Here is a 17227-nt window from a genome sequence, read left to right on the forward strand (position 1 = left end):
TCTACCGTATTTGTGTGAGACAATCCGTAATTCACCATGAAAATAGTTTTCAAGGCAAATGTTAACATTCCTGTGGAGTTTTTTTTTGTGTAAAGCCAATTGCCAGAAATATCCGTTGTATTATGGCAAAGTCAATACCCATCTGTTACCAAATCTCATACTGAAATATTTTTTCAACTACGTTAAATGCTTCCATATCTACCTATACATTATACCTACCTATATTCAAACTGAAATTAGATTTGAAGGGAAAACGAAACCCCATGAAATGTTCGATACGTTATGGTCAATTTAATAACCGTATCTTACAAAAATTCATACTGAAAACTTTATCCCACCTGAAACAAAATCATCAGGTACCCCTTTTAAAACGAAATTTATACTGAAAGAACGGTTTTTAATCCAAAACAAAACACAACAAAGACTTGCTACGGTTTGTTCAAGTCAATACCCTGCTGAAACCGAAATTCATACTGAAAACTAATCCCACCTGAAATAAAATCATCAGTACCCCTTTAATAAAGACATTCATATTGAAAAAACATTTTTAAGGCGTAACAAAACGCAAGAAAGATTGGTTACGATATGTTCAAGTCAATACCCTGCTGAAACCGAAACAAACGCATCATAGCCCCGCGCGGCTGCTTGCAGCCCGCGCCACAACGCAACCTCTAGTTTATGTATATAAAGCTACTAATGTCTGCTTTTCGTCTAACATCCATTGATAAATTACATAGAGCCTAGACTAGTTACCTACTTATTTGACATGCTCATAAATATTTCCAAACGATACACGAACAATTTACATTCAAACATTACAATATTAGGCCACTAAAAATATATTTGCTTAAGAAGTCATTTGCATCATCATAAATTACTGTCGTGTGCATAGAAGGAATGGTAATGAAACTTAAACCATCCTCTTTCAAGTCCGCAAAGCTTCTAGTCTGAAACAGTGAAATAAATTAGTCGCAACAACTAAGTTAGCTGGAAGGCTGCAAGTTTATAGGTCGGCGGCGGGCGCCTGTCGGCCGGTGCGTCTCCACTGAGACTAATCACTTACCTGCCGAGTAAACTAGTTAGCAGCGATCTAAGCACCGAAATAGCTCCCGACTCGCCCGTCAAAACCCGTGCCCGCCTCTCATTGGCTTAATGTTCCCTTTTTTCCTCGGCTAAGGCAATTCAAGCTCTCCTATAAGTAACAATATTCATTAAGGCCGTTACAAAGTGGCGCGGGTTCTTAAAACGAATGGCCCTCAAGCTTGCAGCGTTCATAAAGGCCGAACGAGCGGCCGAGGCGCCGCTCGCAATTTAATGAAACACCTGGAGAGAGCCGCCGCTGCATTATTCTCCGCCGACTTGCCGCCGCCACTCGCCGCCGCATTCTTGTTGCGACACATGCTCTCCAAATAGAAGCAGTTTAGTTATAACAAGGAACTCGACTTCACTATTCACACATATCAACCAGCACAAACCGAGGCGGCCGCAAATCCTTATACTACACCCTTCTAGTAATAATGGTGCAGGTTGTCTGCTCCTACGTGTGCGCTTAAACCGGCCAACTAATATTAAAGCCGGGATAAACAGCGGCTGACCGGCTCCCGGGGAAGCGGCGGCGGCGACGGTAAAAGTGGGCGAGTAAAGAGTAAACTTAGCACAAGAGTGCATATTTTAACGCTAAGCTACGGCGCCGGCACCGTGGCGCAAACTTGTTGGGAACTTCGCCGGAGTGAATAATTGTTACTTTCGGCTCGGTGGCTGTAAAAAACGATCCAACTTATTCCAATTTCGGTTGCGGATGCCGTGAATGTAGTTGTTTATAGAAATTAGGGCACAGTGTAATCAAACTGATTGTGCACAATGTAATAAGCGTGTAAAAGTGAATGAAACCACGCACTGTGTCCGCCGTGGCAGGCGTGTGGCGCTGACGTCACGCCACGCACGCCGCCGCCGCCGCCAGCGCGGCTCGTGCCGCCTCATTAGCCACTCCCTTCACCTCTATAAATCATTTTAAATTCAAATTCTACTTACTTACTTTCAGAATTGACTTTGCTTACCTACCTCACCTAATTCCCCTACCCGAGCCACAAAATTTTGCAAATTAGATTTCACCTTTCTCCGCTTCGGTATGTCGAAAAAAATTATTTGCGGCGATCCCGGCCGTGATCGTGTTACTTTCCTTTATTGGGGTAAGTGCGCCGCTTTGAATGTTATACTCCAAGGGACTACTTCCGTATTTGCTTTCATTTCGCGAGGAATAAAGTTCAGTGTGTAAGTTTAGTGTATGTCTCGTGAGTGTTGGAAACGGGAGCGGGGGACAAGCTGCGGAGTGGTGCAGTGTAGGTGTGTAACGGGCGCGATTATCCAGCTCGGCGCGTCACGCTCCTGCGCTCCAGCGAGGCACTTGGCACGCCGCTCCGGTCGCGTCTATTTTCGTTTGCCCTCTTTAACTGCCCAAATATTTTTGGCAGCCACTTTCGAGCGTGCAAGTGGATTCTGACGACGCGCGCGTCATTCATCGGCTCGTTATCCCGCGTTCATTTGTTGTCGGTAGTAGCTGCGCTATTTGTTCGGCCGCCAATAGTGAATTAATTGTGGATGATCTCGTCGCGCGCACGGCTCGCCGCGGCCCGTCGCCGCTCCATCAATCGTGATCGAGCGATCGATCGATTAGCGCCGCGCCCGCCCCGCATTCCCTGGCCGTCCCTGCGCGCGCCCCGCGTGCCGCCAGCATAGTGCGATGCGCGACCATTGCGAGTACACTAGGAATGTGGGTAGTCTTTTTTGTGTCAGTCGAGTTCTTAGAGTGTTTGATAAGTGCAGCTACGTGAGTGCAATTAGCCGCGCCGGCGACAGAGGCGCCGCCACTCCGCAGTAACGAGGCTCGAGCTTCATTCACGGGCCTCTCGTCTCGTAATCGCACCACGTGCCAAATTTCACTCGAAGCCTTTCAACTTTATGGCCTATAAACCCTTTCATTTATCTCCTCTAAAAGCGTTTAAGATATGTATCGGTTAAGTATCGTATCTATAGACCGACTCCTTTGAAGCAGTCGTTATCCCCAGGAAGGAAATCGGCCGAAACTTGAGTCTCGGCTAACCCTTGATTGTATTGCAAGTGCGCATTGTTGTGTCATGGCGGCGGCTGCGGCTTCTCCACTATCACAAAAATGTTATTAGTTTGGGGCGGTTATTGCCGGCCCGGGCGCCCCGGCCACCCTCCTCTCCACATAACCTCTTTCCGAACAAATAGGGCATATTGAAAGGCTCCGCTGTAGTTTTGTTTTAATCCTCGAGGCTTTCTCTACCGGTATTAGATTGTTCTATTTTCTAATAAAAACTGGACATAAAAGTCGTACCCGTGTGTTTGAAAAAACCGGTAAATCGACTGGGCAAGCGTGCCTGAAATATATGTTCACAATGTAGCAGAATGGCATCGACAATAGTAACAACGTAAAAAGTTGAAACAAAGCGTGTCGTTAAGGTAGAATAGCGCAGGTAGATAGCGGTGATCGAAGAGCAATTAACGTCCGTTAATGTGTGCAGCGGGCGGCGGCGGCGGCGGCCATCCGTCTAGCGCGACGCGCCCATTTGTATCGGCACCGCCATCCGTCACCTTAATCGCTCCTACACCTGCACGCCGCCCGCCCAGCCCGATCGGAAAAAGACAATTGTCCCCAACAACATCGAAACAATCCCTCGGCCGCCCGACTAACTTCCGAAGCTCAACCATTCTGTCCCAGCTAATAATGCTAGTTTGATAGACCCGACCGAGTTATCATAGTTACGATGAAAACGTGATCACCCATTCAAGTTTCACAAACGGGTTGCTCGGAATCGAAACTCGGTTAAAGTAGACGGCGCGGAGTAACACGAAGTAATAACTTTATCCCGAGCTTAACTGTGCGAGGACCGTCCAACTAACATTATGCCTGCCAGTAACAAGTTAATCTAAATGCAGCCGACTGCCGGGAGTCGGGCGCCCACGCATCGCCAAAGTTTAATAACTGAGAAAATTCGGAAGCAGCCTGCATCTGAAATCGCCGCCGGCGAAGATGCGCCGCGCTCGAGAGGTTAATTGTGTCCATTAGACGCTATCCCGCACCTTTAACTAGGGCACATCTAAATTAGGATAGCGTCAACATGCAGATGGCTATAATTTCGTTTAAAAGACGTTATCAGTACGACAGTTTCCGAAGTGTTGAATATTCAGGGGGCGTTTGTTTGTATTTTCTTTGGAAGTGCGATAAGGACTTTCCGTTTTTTTCTTCTAAATAAAATTAGCTGCGAAGGCTCGCGACGATAAAGCGTCGGCGAAGCTCCTCCCGTCACGTTGTGCGACAGTTAATTACGCGGATGTAAATAAATCATCTAGGACGGGTGCGGCGGAGGGCTTCGATTCCGAAAGGCAATTATCTCGCGCCTCATTGCCGCCGAAAGTGAGCCGAGCGCGACCGCCGCCGCCCCACTAATACTTATTTGACACTACCTAAGATGCTCTTATAAGGAAAAATCGAGTGGAGGATCTCTCTGGCTACGTGGCTGGCACTCGGCAATTGTGATGCATGGAGGGATTTCCGCCGCGCTATCGAGCGCGCCCGCCGCCACTCCACATTATTACTTATCGAAATTCTATCGAGTAAGGTCCGCCGTTCCCCGGAGCCGCCGAGTGTCGCTTACCTACGCGTTACGCTTATCTCGCCCACCTCCGATACATTGTGTGTCGCAAAAATATCACATTCTATACAGAAAACGTCCGCGCCTTACCGTACTTTCTCATTTTTATCTCTCGAGAAACCCTTTTCGCAAATGTCTGACTAGATTGTTTGTCGCGTTCCAGGGTCGGTGTAACCGGGAGAAGCCGCCGTGCAAGTACTTCCACCCGCCGCAGCACCTCAAGGACCAGCTGCTCATCAACGGGCGGAACCACCTGGCGCTGAAGAACGCGCTGATGCAGCAGATGGGCCTGACGCCCGGGCAGGTGCTGCCGGGGCAGGTCCCCGCCGTGGTGAGTGCTGGATGACGTAGTGCTAAGTGCTGGTGACTAGGCTTAAAGCGATCGGTCCGCTAAGTGTTGCTGCCACAGTTTCTAGAAGTATCCCCGTTGTGGTGTTGTGTAAGCGGCCCGAAGTACTACCATCTCGTAAAACTTCAGTTTTTTTTACCGACACTCAAATTGATACATCGTATCTTTATTGAAATTGGTAACGTTCTAATCATAAATTATAAAGGAGTCTACACACCAAACCCGCCGACCCGCCGACACAGCCCGGCGGCTTGGTGTCGGCGACTTTGTTTCAAGAATCATGTCAGCGACTCGTACCCGCGCGTGCAAGTCGGCGGCATGGCCGGCGACTTGCGTACGCGCACGCTCAGTTGCCCGCCGACACTCCACGTTCGTACACACTGCAATCACTAACTAAAAACGTTGTACTGATTTCTTGCCGCCGACTAACTCACCGACACAGCCCCATGACACATGTTGGCGGGTTGGCGGGTTTGCGTCGCCGACACCAAGCCGCCGGGCTGTGTCGGCGGGTCGGCGGGTTTGGAGTGTAGACTCCTTAATAGAACATAATTTTAAACTGAAATAGTAGATGGTTGTACGAAAACTGTGTAAAGGGATACTTTGGAAATTTTGGTAGCAATGCTGCATGTAAGCTTTCGGTGGTTCCCTTTAGCGATCAATTCGTAGATCGGTTGGTTATGTTCAATTATTCCTCGTAATACCGGTATACATGTGCAATTCTGCAAATATGAGTAAATTCTAAGTAAAGTTTTCTCTTTAAAACACACACAGTGTGAGCCATTCATTATTCTGTTCGGTAGTTCTCCTCATTTCCCTCTTTGAGTTGCAGAGTTTGTGGTAAAGTTGCAAAGATAATTGTGATTTACCTTCTTCAAGAGCACTGTACGGCTCTTAGACGTAACGAGGCTAATTTAAAGTTTAGCCGCGCGAGCCGCGTGTGGTTTCATGAAACGGATTGTGGAAATTAAAAGTACGCGCACATTTATATTACGAGGGTGGTTGATATTTTTAGAGGTGTAATAATAATAAAATTTATTAACATGTGGTATACAAACTTATTTATAAGACCGATCGCTCCGTACACAGCTTGAGCATGTTTGTGTTGTAAAGTTTTTTTTTGTTATTTTTTGTAATTGGCATGATTTATTTGGTATAATTATCTCACATGTTTGGGTACTATCGGTGACTAATCAGTTGAGTCGTGCACGTTGGTCGCCCGCCCGGGCGCGTGCACGGCTCTTAGGGTTGCCAATCAAAATCTACAATTTCTGTATATTCACTTTAATATACCTCTACTTTGGATAAGAAACAAAGTAAAATATAAATAAAATGCTTAAACAAGGCAAGCTTTCAGAAAATATAACTTGGTAGCTATTAAAACGTAAATAGTTTTCCACAAAATACCCTTATTGGCAACCCTAGTAGCGTGTGATGTGGTTTGTCCCGAGGTGGGTGGCGGCGGCGCGGCCGGCCCGCACCTGGCGCTGGACCACCTCGGCCTCGCGCTCCTCACTCCGCAGGTAACCCCGCCCCGCCCCGCACCGCACCCCGCACTCCCCGCCCGCTCCTCCTGACCGTACGCTTCTCCTTTACCTCCTCTATGCATGCTGCTTGTGTCGCTAACGGTTAACTCTCTGTACGCTTGCTGTAATGTTCTATCGCTTGTCAGTAATCTTGTGTCGCCTGACGCTAGGTGGGGATCTTGGGCGGTTGGCAGCCGTCTCGCGGCCCGCCCTACGAGACGACTGCCAACATACTTGTGTCTTTAGGCCAACTATTTACTATTTATCTACATGTTTATGTGTCTACAGATTTATATGTCAACTTATGTATTCCCCCTCGACGTGTCCGCCCAAGCTCCGCCACCGCCGCCTGTACATAGCCGTTGACTCCCCGCTCCGACTCCCGTCACTAACATTATCTCGCGTGCGCAGGCGTCGTCCCCGTACCTGTCGGGCGTGCCGGGCGTGGGCTCCACGTACGCGCAGTACTACGGGCCACAGCTGGTCCCGGCCATGCTGGGCCACGACCCCTCGGCCGCGTCGCCGCTGGGCGTCATGCAACAACCCGTGATGCAGCAGAAGCTGCCGCGCACCGACCGCCTCGAGGTAACAAAGACTTACATTTAATATGCAGAGAATTCTAATCCAGCTAATGAGTTTCAAATGTTGTGGACGGCTTTCGTGCCCAGATGATTTGTAGACTTAGTGAGCAGTTGTAGCGTTTTAACGTGAGAAAATGTCTACCTCTGTTGAAAGCGAGTCTGCAAATAAGCTGGGTATCGAAGACGATCGTTAATATTGATGTCCAAATTGAAGTCCCCTAAAGAGATAGATTCTTGAATCAGACCCAGCAGCTTACCACTTTGTGCGTACCTTTTCGCGGCCTGCGCTGGGGATCGACACAAGAACTAACTGCCCTAGAGGCAGACTTGTAATTTCCCTTGTACCTATAGTGCTAGGGATGGTATTGCGGTCCCCGGCGCAGGCCGCCGTGAGCCGCCGCCGCCCGCGACGCCGCACGCTTCCCTCGGCGCCACGCTTCATGTCTCTTACCGCGGCGTGCCCGACTACCACTCGACTACCCCTCTCATGCGACGGATGCGTATTACGAACATTGGCCTGTAAATATACACCCCTTCCCTTGCCGGCGATTCTGCTAAGTCTAGCGGCAGCGTGGCAGCGTTGTCGCAGTAATTATGATTTCAAAAAAATTACGTCCGAATCTTAAGCAATTTGAATGTTCTTGCTGCAGAATAGACCATGTTGAATCTAGGATTCAAACATAAATTTGAGTTTTGAGACCTTGGATAGACATCGCATAGCACACGAATGAAGCAGAAATTTTGCGACACTGTCACCGTCGGCAAGCTGCCATGGCGCCGATATTTAGCAAAATTCCGGCCCCGTGCTGTGAGTCCCTATTCTAAATTAGCCACTCGAGGTGTGGTGGGGAGGTGGTGCGGGCGGCGTGCGCTCACAGTGTGGTGTGCAGGTGTGCCGCGAGTACCAGCGCGGCGCCTGCAAGCGCGCGGAGGCCGAGTGTCGCTTCGCGCACCCCGCGCCGCCCGTGCTCGCGCGCGACGACGGCACAGTCACGGTGTGCATGGACGCCGTGAAGGGCCGCTGCGGCCGCGACCCCTGCCGCTATTTCCACCCTCCCCTGCACCTGCAGGCGCACCTTAAGGCGCAGGCGCGCGGCGCGGTACGCCCTGCACGCCGGCGCGGCCGCTTGCTCGCAGGACGCCGCTTGACGCCTCCGCCATGTTCTGTTGCGCAGCGCCGACTCGCGCCACGCTTCCGTCGCACTCACGCTTCCATTTTTTAGTTTACTTCTCTCTTTTTTTTGTCTCTATTGCATAATTTTTTTATCCACCTTTTGCCGAGCTTTAGGTGTATATTCTGTGCATCTACTACATCGTTATTGTTTCCGTCCCGTCCCGCGACGCTTGGCTTCACGTAGACGACGGCCGGCGCCCCGCAGCCCGCCGGCAGCCAGGCCCCCGAGAGCAAGAAGCGCCCGGCGCCCGCCGACCAAGAGCCGCCCCCGGTACTGCGCCAGCTTTGCACGCTTCACCCCTCCCGCCCCGCCCGCTCCCGCTCCCTCCCCTCCCGCAGCGCGGCCCGCGGCGACCCGCCCCCGCCTCGCCGCGCGCCGCGCCGCCCCGCTCCGCCCGCCCGCCGCCATCGACCGGTACTCATCCGTTTGTTTCTCGTTTCAGATGGACATGAAGAGCGTCGGATCCTTCTATTACGATAATTTCGTAAGTATCGCTCGCGATACGATCCGGCGACGTACTGCCGCCCCGCCCCCGTCCGGGCGGCGTCCGCTCGGAGTCTGACCTCGTCTTGTGTTGCAGGCCTTCCCCGGCGTGATGCCGTACAAGCGCGCGGCGGGCGACAAGGCGGGCGTGCCCGTGTACCAGCCCGCCACCACGTACCAGCAGCTCATGCAGCTGCAGCAGCCCTTCGTGCCCGTGTCATGTGAGTACCCCGCGCCCGCCCCCGCGGCCGCGGCGCCGCCCCCGCCCACGCCCACGCCGCCCGCGCCCGCGCCCCCCTCGCCGCCCGCCGCGCCCGCGCCGGAGCCCGACGCGGCGGCGCGCGCCAAGGAGGCGGCGCACAAGAGCTACGCGGCGGCGCTGGCGCTGGCGGCGCAGCACTCGGCCATGGCGGCGCAGGCGGCGCACGCCTACACGCAGGCCACGCAGCAGGCCTACAAGGCGCGCGCGGCGGCCGGCGTGGCGCACGGCATGCTGCGCGCGCCGCTCGTCATGCGCGGGGCCTGGCCGCCGCCGCCCTACTACCAGCCGCCCTACATGTACATGCCGCCGCCGCCGCCCTCGCCGGCGCAGGCCGCGCAGCAGGCCGCCCAGCACCAGCCGCACAACCCCTACAAAAAGATGAAAACGACATAAGTGGCGCGGCGCGGCCCGGCGCGGGGACTCCTAGAGACTCGTAGCAGTGTGTGTAGCCCTGTCGGGAACTAGCGCTAGGCGTGTTGTCACATTTGTATTGTACTATTATTGTAAGGACGAAGCGAGCGGCCTCCCGCGAGCGGATGTCTAGCTAGTTTTACGCTATACTATTATTATTCTATTGTGTATTACTCACTTACCGTTATCTTATGCGTGTATATTTCTCGTATCTATATGATCCCGGTAATAATAACGCTTAAAAATGCATGAACATCCGTTTTTTATTACCTCTTGTCGATCGTCGTATATCTGAGTATCGTCGTACGAACAGTGTATCGCTTGTCGGTCATATCCCGCTACGAACACGCTTGCCGAGGCGAGCACTAACACGCCACACGCATGACGTCACACTCGAGGCGCGGACTGTGTGTCAGTAGGCGAGGCGACGAGCGTCGTCCTCGTGTTTTGTTTTGTTTCGGTCGCACTTCCTTCAACTTACTCGAGACGCTTTCTGTTCCATGCCACCCGAATGACCGCTTCGGCTGTCGTCTGCAATATATGCAATGTTTTGTCGCTTTTATTGTGCGTGGCACAGGCTGCCCCGCCAACGCGCCATACGTGTGCTACACGGACGAGCGCGGACAGGTAACGAGTGCCGCACTGACGTGACGTAGGCTAACCGATTGTGGAACACTAGCCAGGCTCGATGCACCGTACCTGCCAGCAAGCGGGCGGACGCTCCCTGCTCCAGTGCGTCCGGGCGACGACTAACAGGCCGCTTGCCCCACTCGCTTGCGGTACTTCCTTGACCTTCAAACCTTACTTAGCGACCATCACTTTGAGTTCGATCCTAACCCATCATCTTTACGCTTGAACCCTTGTGTTGTACAGAGAATAGTAAGCGCTAGAGAAGCAGCACAAACACTAGGATGTATCATAGAAGCTGGGAAGAAGTAGAGCTGTAAGCATTTATTAGTCTTCATTAACAATTATCAGTTCCGCTTGCTTTCTCACGCCTCCTCGTGTAACTTAGAGCGTTTCCGCTTGTTTTAGTTAAACGCTTCTTGACACACAACTGGTAGTCTAAGCGATCCGCCGACAACGGTCCGGTACTACACCAGCTTCCGACATCATCCGTAACGCACTACCTACTACCGTAACCCTCCGCTGAACCACTCGGCGCCTACACTCGGTCCGCTACCTTCCTCTACTGCTACACTACTGATAGGCTGCGTACTCTTGTCTCATTATGTCTCAGCTTCCGTAAACCTACTACTGTACAATAGGCTCTGCCAATGTATTAAGTAAGCGCGGCCATTCCGCTAAATACCAATGAGTAACTCCGAATGATAAGGTTCAAATAACAATTGTCAAAGATGGCAGCCGCTTGCCTGAACCTCATGTGTATCAGTGTCATATCCATTCATCATTTTAGTAATTTGTGCTGTAAATGTAAACCTACCAATGAACATTTATTGTGATCAACAGTTGATGCTACAACTACCTGTTAATGACTTTCTTTATTAGTTTTTGTATAGTGAGACATTCTTGCTTTCGAATGTGGAAGAAGTCACTCTTCAAGTATTGCATTGCTTACACCCGGTAAGATACATTCAGCTTACTATAATGTCCTGAGTATAAGATGCCCCGCCCGCCGCCTGTACTGAAACACTGCCTCACGCATGTAGACTACTAATCATGCTGACTCTCAACGCTTTCTTAACTTCTACAAATATATATTATGAACAACGGCTGTTTCAGTACGGGTGGGTTTAATAATCTTACATTTGAAAAGCCACTGTAAATTTTGTTAAGAAGTTGACATTTTGTTTTAAACGAGCTGCCATTTTATGTTTGGTTTACTTTATATTTTTATTTGACGTTTGAGTGTCTGTCAACTTCTTGGCGTTACATTATTAAGTTTTGCCTCCGGCCTGTGTCAACTATCAACTGCTTACAAGGGGGTTTTATTATTTACACTTTTACATATTTTTACAACTTTTTAATTTAATTTAAACGCTTGAATAATTAAACAATGTGTGTAGTTGGTAGTTGAAATGACGTTGGTAAAGTAGAAAATCCGAAGTGACATTGTGTTGTACAATCCCTTTAATGTGATCGTTTTGTTACATTACTTTGGTTAAACTGAGCTGTTGTCCCAGCGGGGCCATCGGTCACTTCGACTTTTCCTTAATAATGCTTGTAAGCGCTTTGACGCGGCTTAATCCCTCGCTTGTGACTCGTCAAGACTCTCTCTGATGCTTATTTAAAGTGTTCACGTAGATGTAATATTAAACTTGGTTTTATTTTGTTTGTCGTACAGTAACAGCACTCTAATGGTCATTATGTTGCAGTTTGTACTTCCACTAACATGTCACGTCCAGAACTGTCATGTAAGCTAAAGGTATAAATTGAATTTGTCTATTTACATGTTAACCATGCCTCCTTACGACCAGCATAGCATGACCCCGCAGGCCGACGGAAGGTGCCGACGTAATCCCACACCGCCTCTTTAAGCTTCTAGCAACAGTTGGTATTTTTGGGTATTCACTTTGGACGCTACAGACCTCTAGAGAGCCCTGGTAAAACTTGTCTAGCATCATGCTTAAGCTTTTTTGTAAATTATAGTCACGCTTAAATAAGATTGGCTGCGCAATAATGATTATACTTCAAGCGTTCTGCATGCCATTTAGATTATTATATTTCATTCCTACTATGTGCCTAGTGAGCGTAATAACACAAACACTGACGGTGGGAGCTCGTGCGAGAATAACTAGCTGTGGGCTCGACCTAATATCTATGCTGTTAAGATACAAATTTGTGCCAATCAATATTACAATATAAAGGTGACACACATCTACACCGACAGGCGCGTTTCTGAAAGAATGCTTGGACAGTCCGATCATATTGTGCAACGAATCTTGTAAAGTTCTTGTAATATTGAAGCAGCATCGCCTTCTGCGCCCGTCACTCCGCTCTCACGAGAAACTTAACACGCAAATATTACTATTGTCCTTTTAAAATTAAACATAACTTATAGCAAGGTTACATTTAGGCTGGATAAACCCGAAACATGTTTAGATATCATTCGAATCACTAGTAAATGCTCTTTGATATTACAAAAACTATCGTAGCGATACTTTTAAAGATGGCTGTGCGATGAGGATATTGTCAGATGTATGAATGTCCATTCAGTGATGATTTAGATTTAGCATTAACACATTAACAATGATAGCACAAAATGTAGAAGTAACTTAATAATAAATCCACACATTACAAATGAAAAGCTTCCATGAGATTCTAGCCACTTAAAATACCTTTATAATAGTCATACTTTAAGAATATCTAAGATAAATGTCTAACCATTTATGTTACATGATGATTTGTAAGATCGTTTCCACATTTTGTGAAATCAGCTATAAATTAGATGTTAGTAACAAGAGTCACTCACACACGGTTGTTCCACATTCCGCACTCGACGCCACAAATCACAACATAATGGATTTGCGTGTTGGATCTAACGCGAACATTAAACATATAACAACTCCACGACACGAGATCGTAACTGTGAACTCATATAAAATGAGATTTCTAATTCAACTGCTTTATACCTACATAATTTATTGGAATTTGAAGTATTTTCCACAGATCTCTGTTACCAAATGAATAACTTTCAAATGAATGTTGTTACGAAATGAAAGCAATGATTACAGAAAATGACATTGAGGTGGACCAAGTGGACACAACCGTGTGTTTGTGTTTTAGAAAAACCGTGATATAAATATACTTAGAGTTGTTTATTATGTTCACAGTTACTGGACACCCTCCCGGTGTGCCAAGATTTTAATCGACATGGATGTAATCGACGGACCTGCAGATTTGTTCATATACGTGAAGGTAAATATATCTCCTCAACTACACACCTCACATCATGACCTCTCTCTCAATAAATGTGGTAAATGATCCGATCAGACCTACAGTTTATAGAGTCACAAGAACCAATTCGAAGGACATTTACCTAGTCATAGACAATGAAATCTAACGATCCATTTTCTCCTCATGTAATTTCCCATGATAGTTATATTAGTTCTAGTCACTTTGATACTCGTATATCAGTACTTTTGCATGTAATTTTATAATAATCCGTAGAAAGTAAATATTAATCAGTAATCGAGTAGTTGATTTGTTAGTATTTTTTGAATTATGATTGAGTTTGTTTTCACTCCACCTGTTTGTAATCTTTGTTGTTTTAGAAATAGTAGATTACTTCATTTGTAACTTACTATTATTTTAATGTACTATACTCGCAGTCTTGACATTCTTCCTACATTCACCATTCATTACATATAAACTTATCTAATTAGAGGTAGTAAATAGGAAAATTCAATTTATCTTCTAGTCATATTGTGCTATAATGGCTACAGTTAAACAGTTCCGTGAAGCACAGTCCAAGTATTGCGGATTAGTGTATTTAAAAGATTTTGTGAGTTATCTCAATCCGTAACTATAAACTAATATTAGTAAAGCTCTAGGCCCTGTATAGTTTTAAGTTTATCCTCATGCTAGTTACACATATTTGGCTATCATCGATAAACAACCACAGGCACAGCCGTGACAACTGGGATGTTAGTAATAGCTTTAAAAGCTTAAGTAGCGTTTGCATCCGTCTAGTATTTCTACTTCCTCATATCTTAGAGTACTAGACTACTAGTTTTATAGAGGTATAGATATACCGAAATTAATATCTGCTACCGATCAATGTCACCGAGATCACTTACCAAGTTATCAGTTATCATATACTCGTTAGAATGTCTAACATTTTCTTACGACCGAGCCTGTGATTGTTGGCCTCCGCTAGCCCGATGTGTGTAGCTAGTGTGTGTGTATGGTGTGTAACCGTGTCGTGTGTGTTGCAGGGTGCGGGTTGCAGGTGGTGTCGTCGCGCGTGGTGGTGTGTCGCGACGCGGCGGCGGGCGCGTGCCGGCGCGCCTCGTGCCGCTACTACCACATCCCCGTGACCCTGCCGCCCGCGCTGCGCCCGCCGTAACCACCCCCCCCTTCACCCCCCGCGCCGACCAACAGGCGGACGCTGCACGAACACCACAATCCTCTGTTTTTTACTTTCCCGCGACACTCGTGCAGCGCCCCCCCTGCGGTCCCCCCCCCCTCCCCACACACACACACCCCCGCACCCTCCTCGCCGGGAGCTTCGGCGGCTCCGGCCACCACTAGGTATGTCGGTTCAGCGTGAAGTAGCGGGATATGATTCTCAGGCAGGTCGTTCGAATGTGATATGAATAGATTTCGAGGCGCCGGAGCCCCTCGAATTGTGTTATCGAGATCGTCAATGTAGGTAGTTAGTGAGGTTTCAAATGTTTTATTACTATTATTAATTATTATATTATTTTTTTAAAGATACGATATTGAGTTCCTGTAACGATGGGTGCGTGGTCGCCCGCAGACCTTGTTGTAATGTGTAGGTACATATATAGCGACGGACCGCGCCGCGCCTCTCCCGGCCGACGCCTCAGTTGCATCTCCTTGTCCTAAATGTGAGCATTTTGTGAGAATTATGTTAATTTTGTTTTATTCATTATTTAGTAAGATAAAAAATATGTTTTTCTAGATAACATACACTAGTGTAGATTTAAGTGAAGCAGTAAATGAGACACCAATAGAGTATCCGCTTATCGTCGACACGTAAACTTTTGATGCCGGAGCGTTCTCGCCCGCTCACCGCTCACCCAGCACTCACCTCACTCGTAGAGTGACTCACTCAGACGATTCTATCTATCTAACTAAATACAATGAAAGTTATCGGACAATATTGAAACGAAGAAAGCATACTTCCAAGATATTTAAATTCTAGGATAGAATGTCGGCTTTTATTCCTGATAGATTTTGCTAGATAAATCATTGTTTTACCGACCGATCCTCGCGATCGGAGCACAAACTATGAACGGACGTTGCGTCATCGCCTCTCCGTGTTCGACTACAGATGATGAACAATATTGTTTCCGACACAAACAGTATTAACGTTTTGATCAAGTTTATTCTCGTCGTATGTATGTAGAGGTGATATGAGATGAGGCGGGGTGCGGCGCGGCGGCTGCCCGGGCCAGCGCCCCCAGGTTGCCGCCCCCGGCCAGCGCCCCGCGCCCCCGGGTTGACGCCCCTGGCCCGGCAAGTGCCCCGGCAGCCTCCGCACCTGCACTCCTCGGCAATGGAAGCCAAATGCCTAATATTATTCCTAGTCCATATCCTTTTTTGTTGATCAGTCATGCGATTAATATTAGAATAAAATATAATAATTTGATTTATTCCTCCCATTTAGTGGATATTTTGATAATGATATATTAATAATGAAATATTTAAGATACATAATACATATTTGATTCTAAATCCTGATAAAGTGACACTACGTTAGTAATTTAGTCGGAGGGATACTTGTGCCGTGATTATATTTTTAGGTATATATTATAAAATAATTCCTAGCGTCGGAATTAAAGAAGTGATTAATGTGTAAGCGTGTTATGATATATTTATTGTCGTATCGTAAGTGGAATGCCATATCGATAAAACGTGAAGAGCGAGGCGGAGTATAACTCATTGGTTGGTAGCGATTGTTTATAGTAGGGTTTGTTTGTTATTGGAAGTGTCGAGGACCGCCCGCCAGGCGGCGCCACTGGCGGTAGGCGGGTAGGCAGTGCGTGCTGCCTCGGCGGGTAGGCGGTGATGGAAGTGTTGGCCGACTATCATGGTTCGCGTGACTCGTATGAGTACGATTCACTTTTATCAATACGGCACTGTATGACTCATAAATATTAAATAAGTTGTCTTTTTTATTATTTTGTTGGAAATTATCGTTTCACGATTATTTGTTGTCCTTAATTTTTATAACCAAAATTTTATGATCTGACGCATTTATTGTAAGACAATGGATTACTTTTATAATTAATTAGTGTGATAATAATTATGGTATAAAATTGCCGTTATGAAAGAATGAACATCGAAAGTATCCTTCCTGTTTAGAAGGGACTCTTCTGGCCCAAGGTTTCTAGTGGATTTTATATTTTTCTTTTTGTTGTATTTCTAATGTTGCGTGTGTCTTACACATAATATATTTCATTTTGTGATATTTTTAACTATAAAGTACTGTTATTGTAAATCCAAATGGAATAATGACCTAATTAAAATATTCAAGAATTTATTTGTAAATCACAAAAAAAAATGTAAAACTGTAAATATATTGACAAAAAAATGAACTGCAACAATAAATTGATAATTATCTCTCATGATTAAATTGTAAGTCGTGGGTACCTCCCGTTGGTCTCCCACCAGCAGCGGGGCACTAAGTGTAGGCAAGTCATTCTATATACTTGAAGTTAACCGGTCCAGTGAACAAAATATTGATAATATTGTGAACATTTTTTTATTCTCGAACAATCACAGAAAGTACATGACATTGTAATGTTATTTATGAAATTACTATGTGATGTGATCTTCGGATCAATTTTGAGTACAGTATAGATAATAAACAACTGAATATGTGATTTTTGTATTTTTATTTGATGACGATGGTGTTCCTACTCCTAGATTATTTTTAATTATTCCTAGACTGGTTATAAGTCCTGCTAAAATGTATGTTTTTACATTGTTGAATTTAAACTGAGTAGGTACCTACTTATTTATATTCATACATTTTGGAAAGACGTGGAAGCCAGCCATCTAATCTATAATGAGAGTATTAAGAGAGAGACTTGAGGAACTGTAAGTATCTGC

The 17227-nt window shown here is 46.9% G+C and overlaps 1 protein-coding gene across 11 annotated transcripts in view; it reads left to right on the forward strand.

Moving 5' to 3' along the window:
* LOC105388924 (protein muscleblind) overlaps positions 1-16998 on the forward strand; it is a 267411-nt gene extending 250413 nt beyond the window's left edge. For 7 of the 11 annotated variants that reach the window (XM_048627309.1, XM_038121243.2, XM_038121242.2 and 4 more), the window contains 7 exons: positions 4840-5007; positions 6477-6548; positions 6963-7136; positions 8491-8577; positions 8750-8791; positions 8888-13342; positions 14362-16998. In XM_048627309.1, the coding sequence (XP_048483266.1) occupies positions 4840-5007; positions 6477-6548; positions 6963-7136; positions 8491-8577; positions 8750-8791; positions 8888-9445 (1101 nt within the window). In that variant the 3' untranslated portion in view covers positions 9446-13342; positions 14362-16998. The remainder of the gene's footprint in view (positions 1-4839; positions 5008-6476; positions 6549-6962; positions 7137-8490; positions 8578-8749; positions 8792-8887; positions 13343-14361) is intronic. The other 4 variants (XM_048627306.1, XM_038121247.2, XM_038121246.2 and 1 more) reach the window with 4 other exon arrangements.
* Positions 16999-17227: the final 229 nt, after the last annotated feature.

The sequence above is a fragment of the Plutella xylostella genome, chromosome 4 (assembly GCF_932276165.1).
Source record: "Plutella xylostella chromosome 4, ilPluXylo3.1, whole genome shotgun sequence".
In the NCBI taxonomy this organism is placed as follows: Eukaryota; Metazoa; Arthropoda; class Insecta; order Lepidoptera; family Plutellidae; genus Plutella; species Plutella xylostella.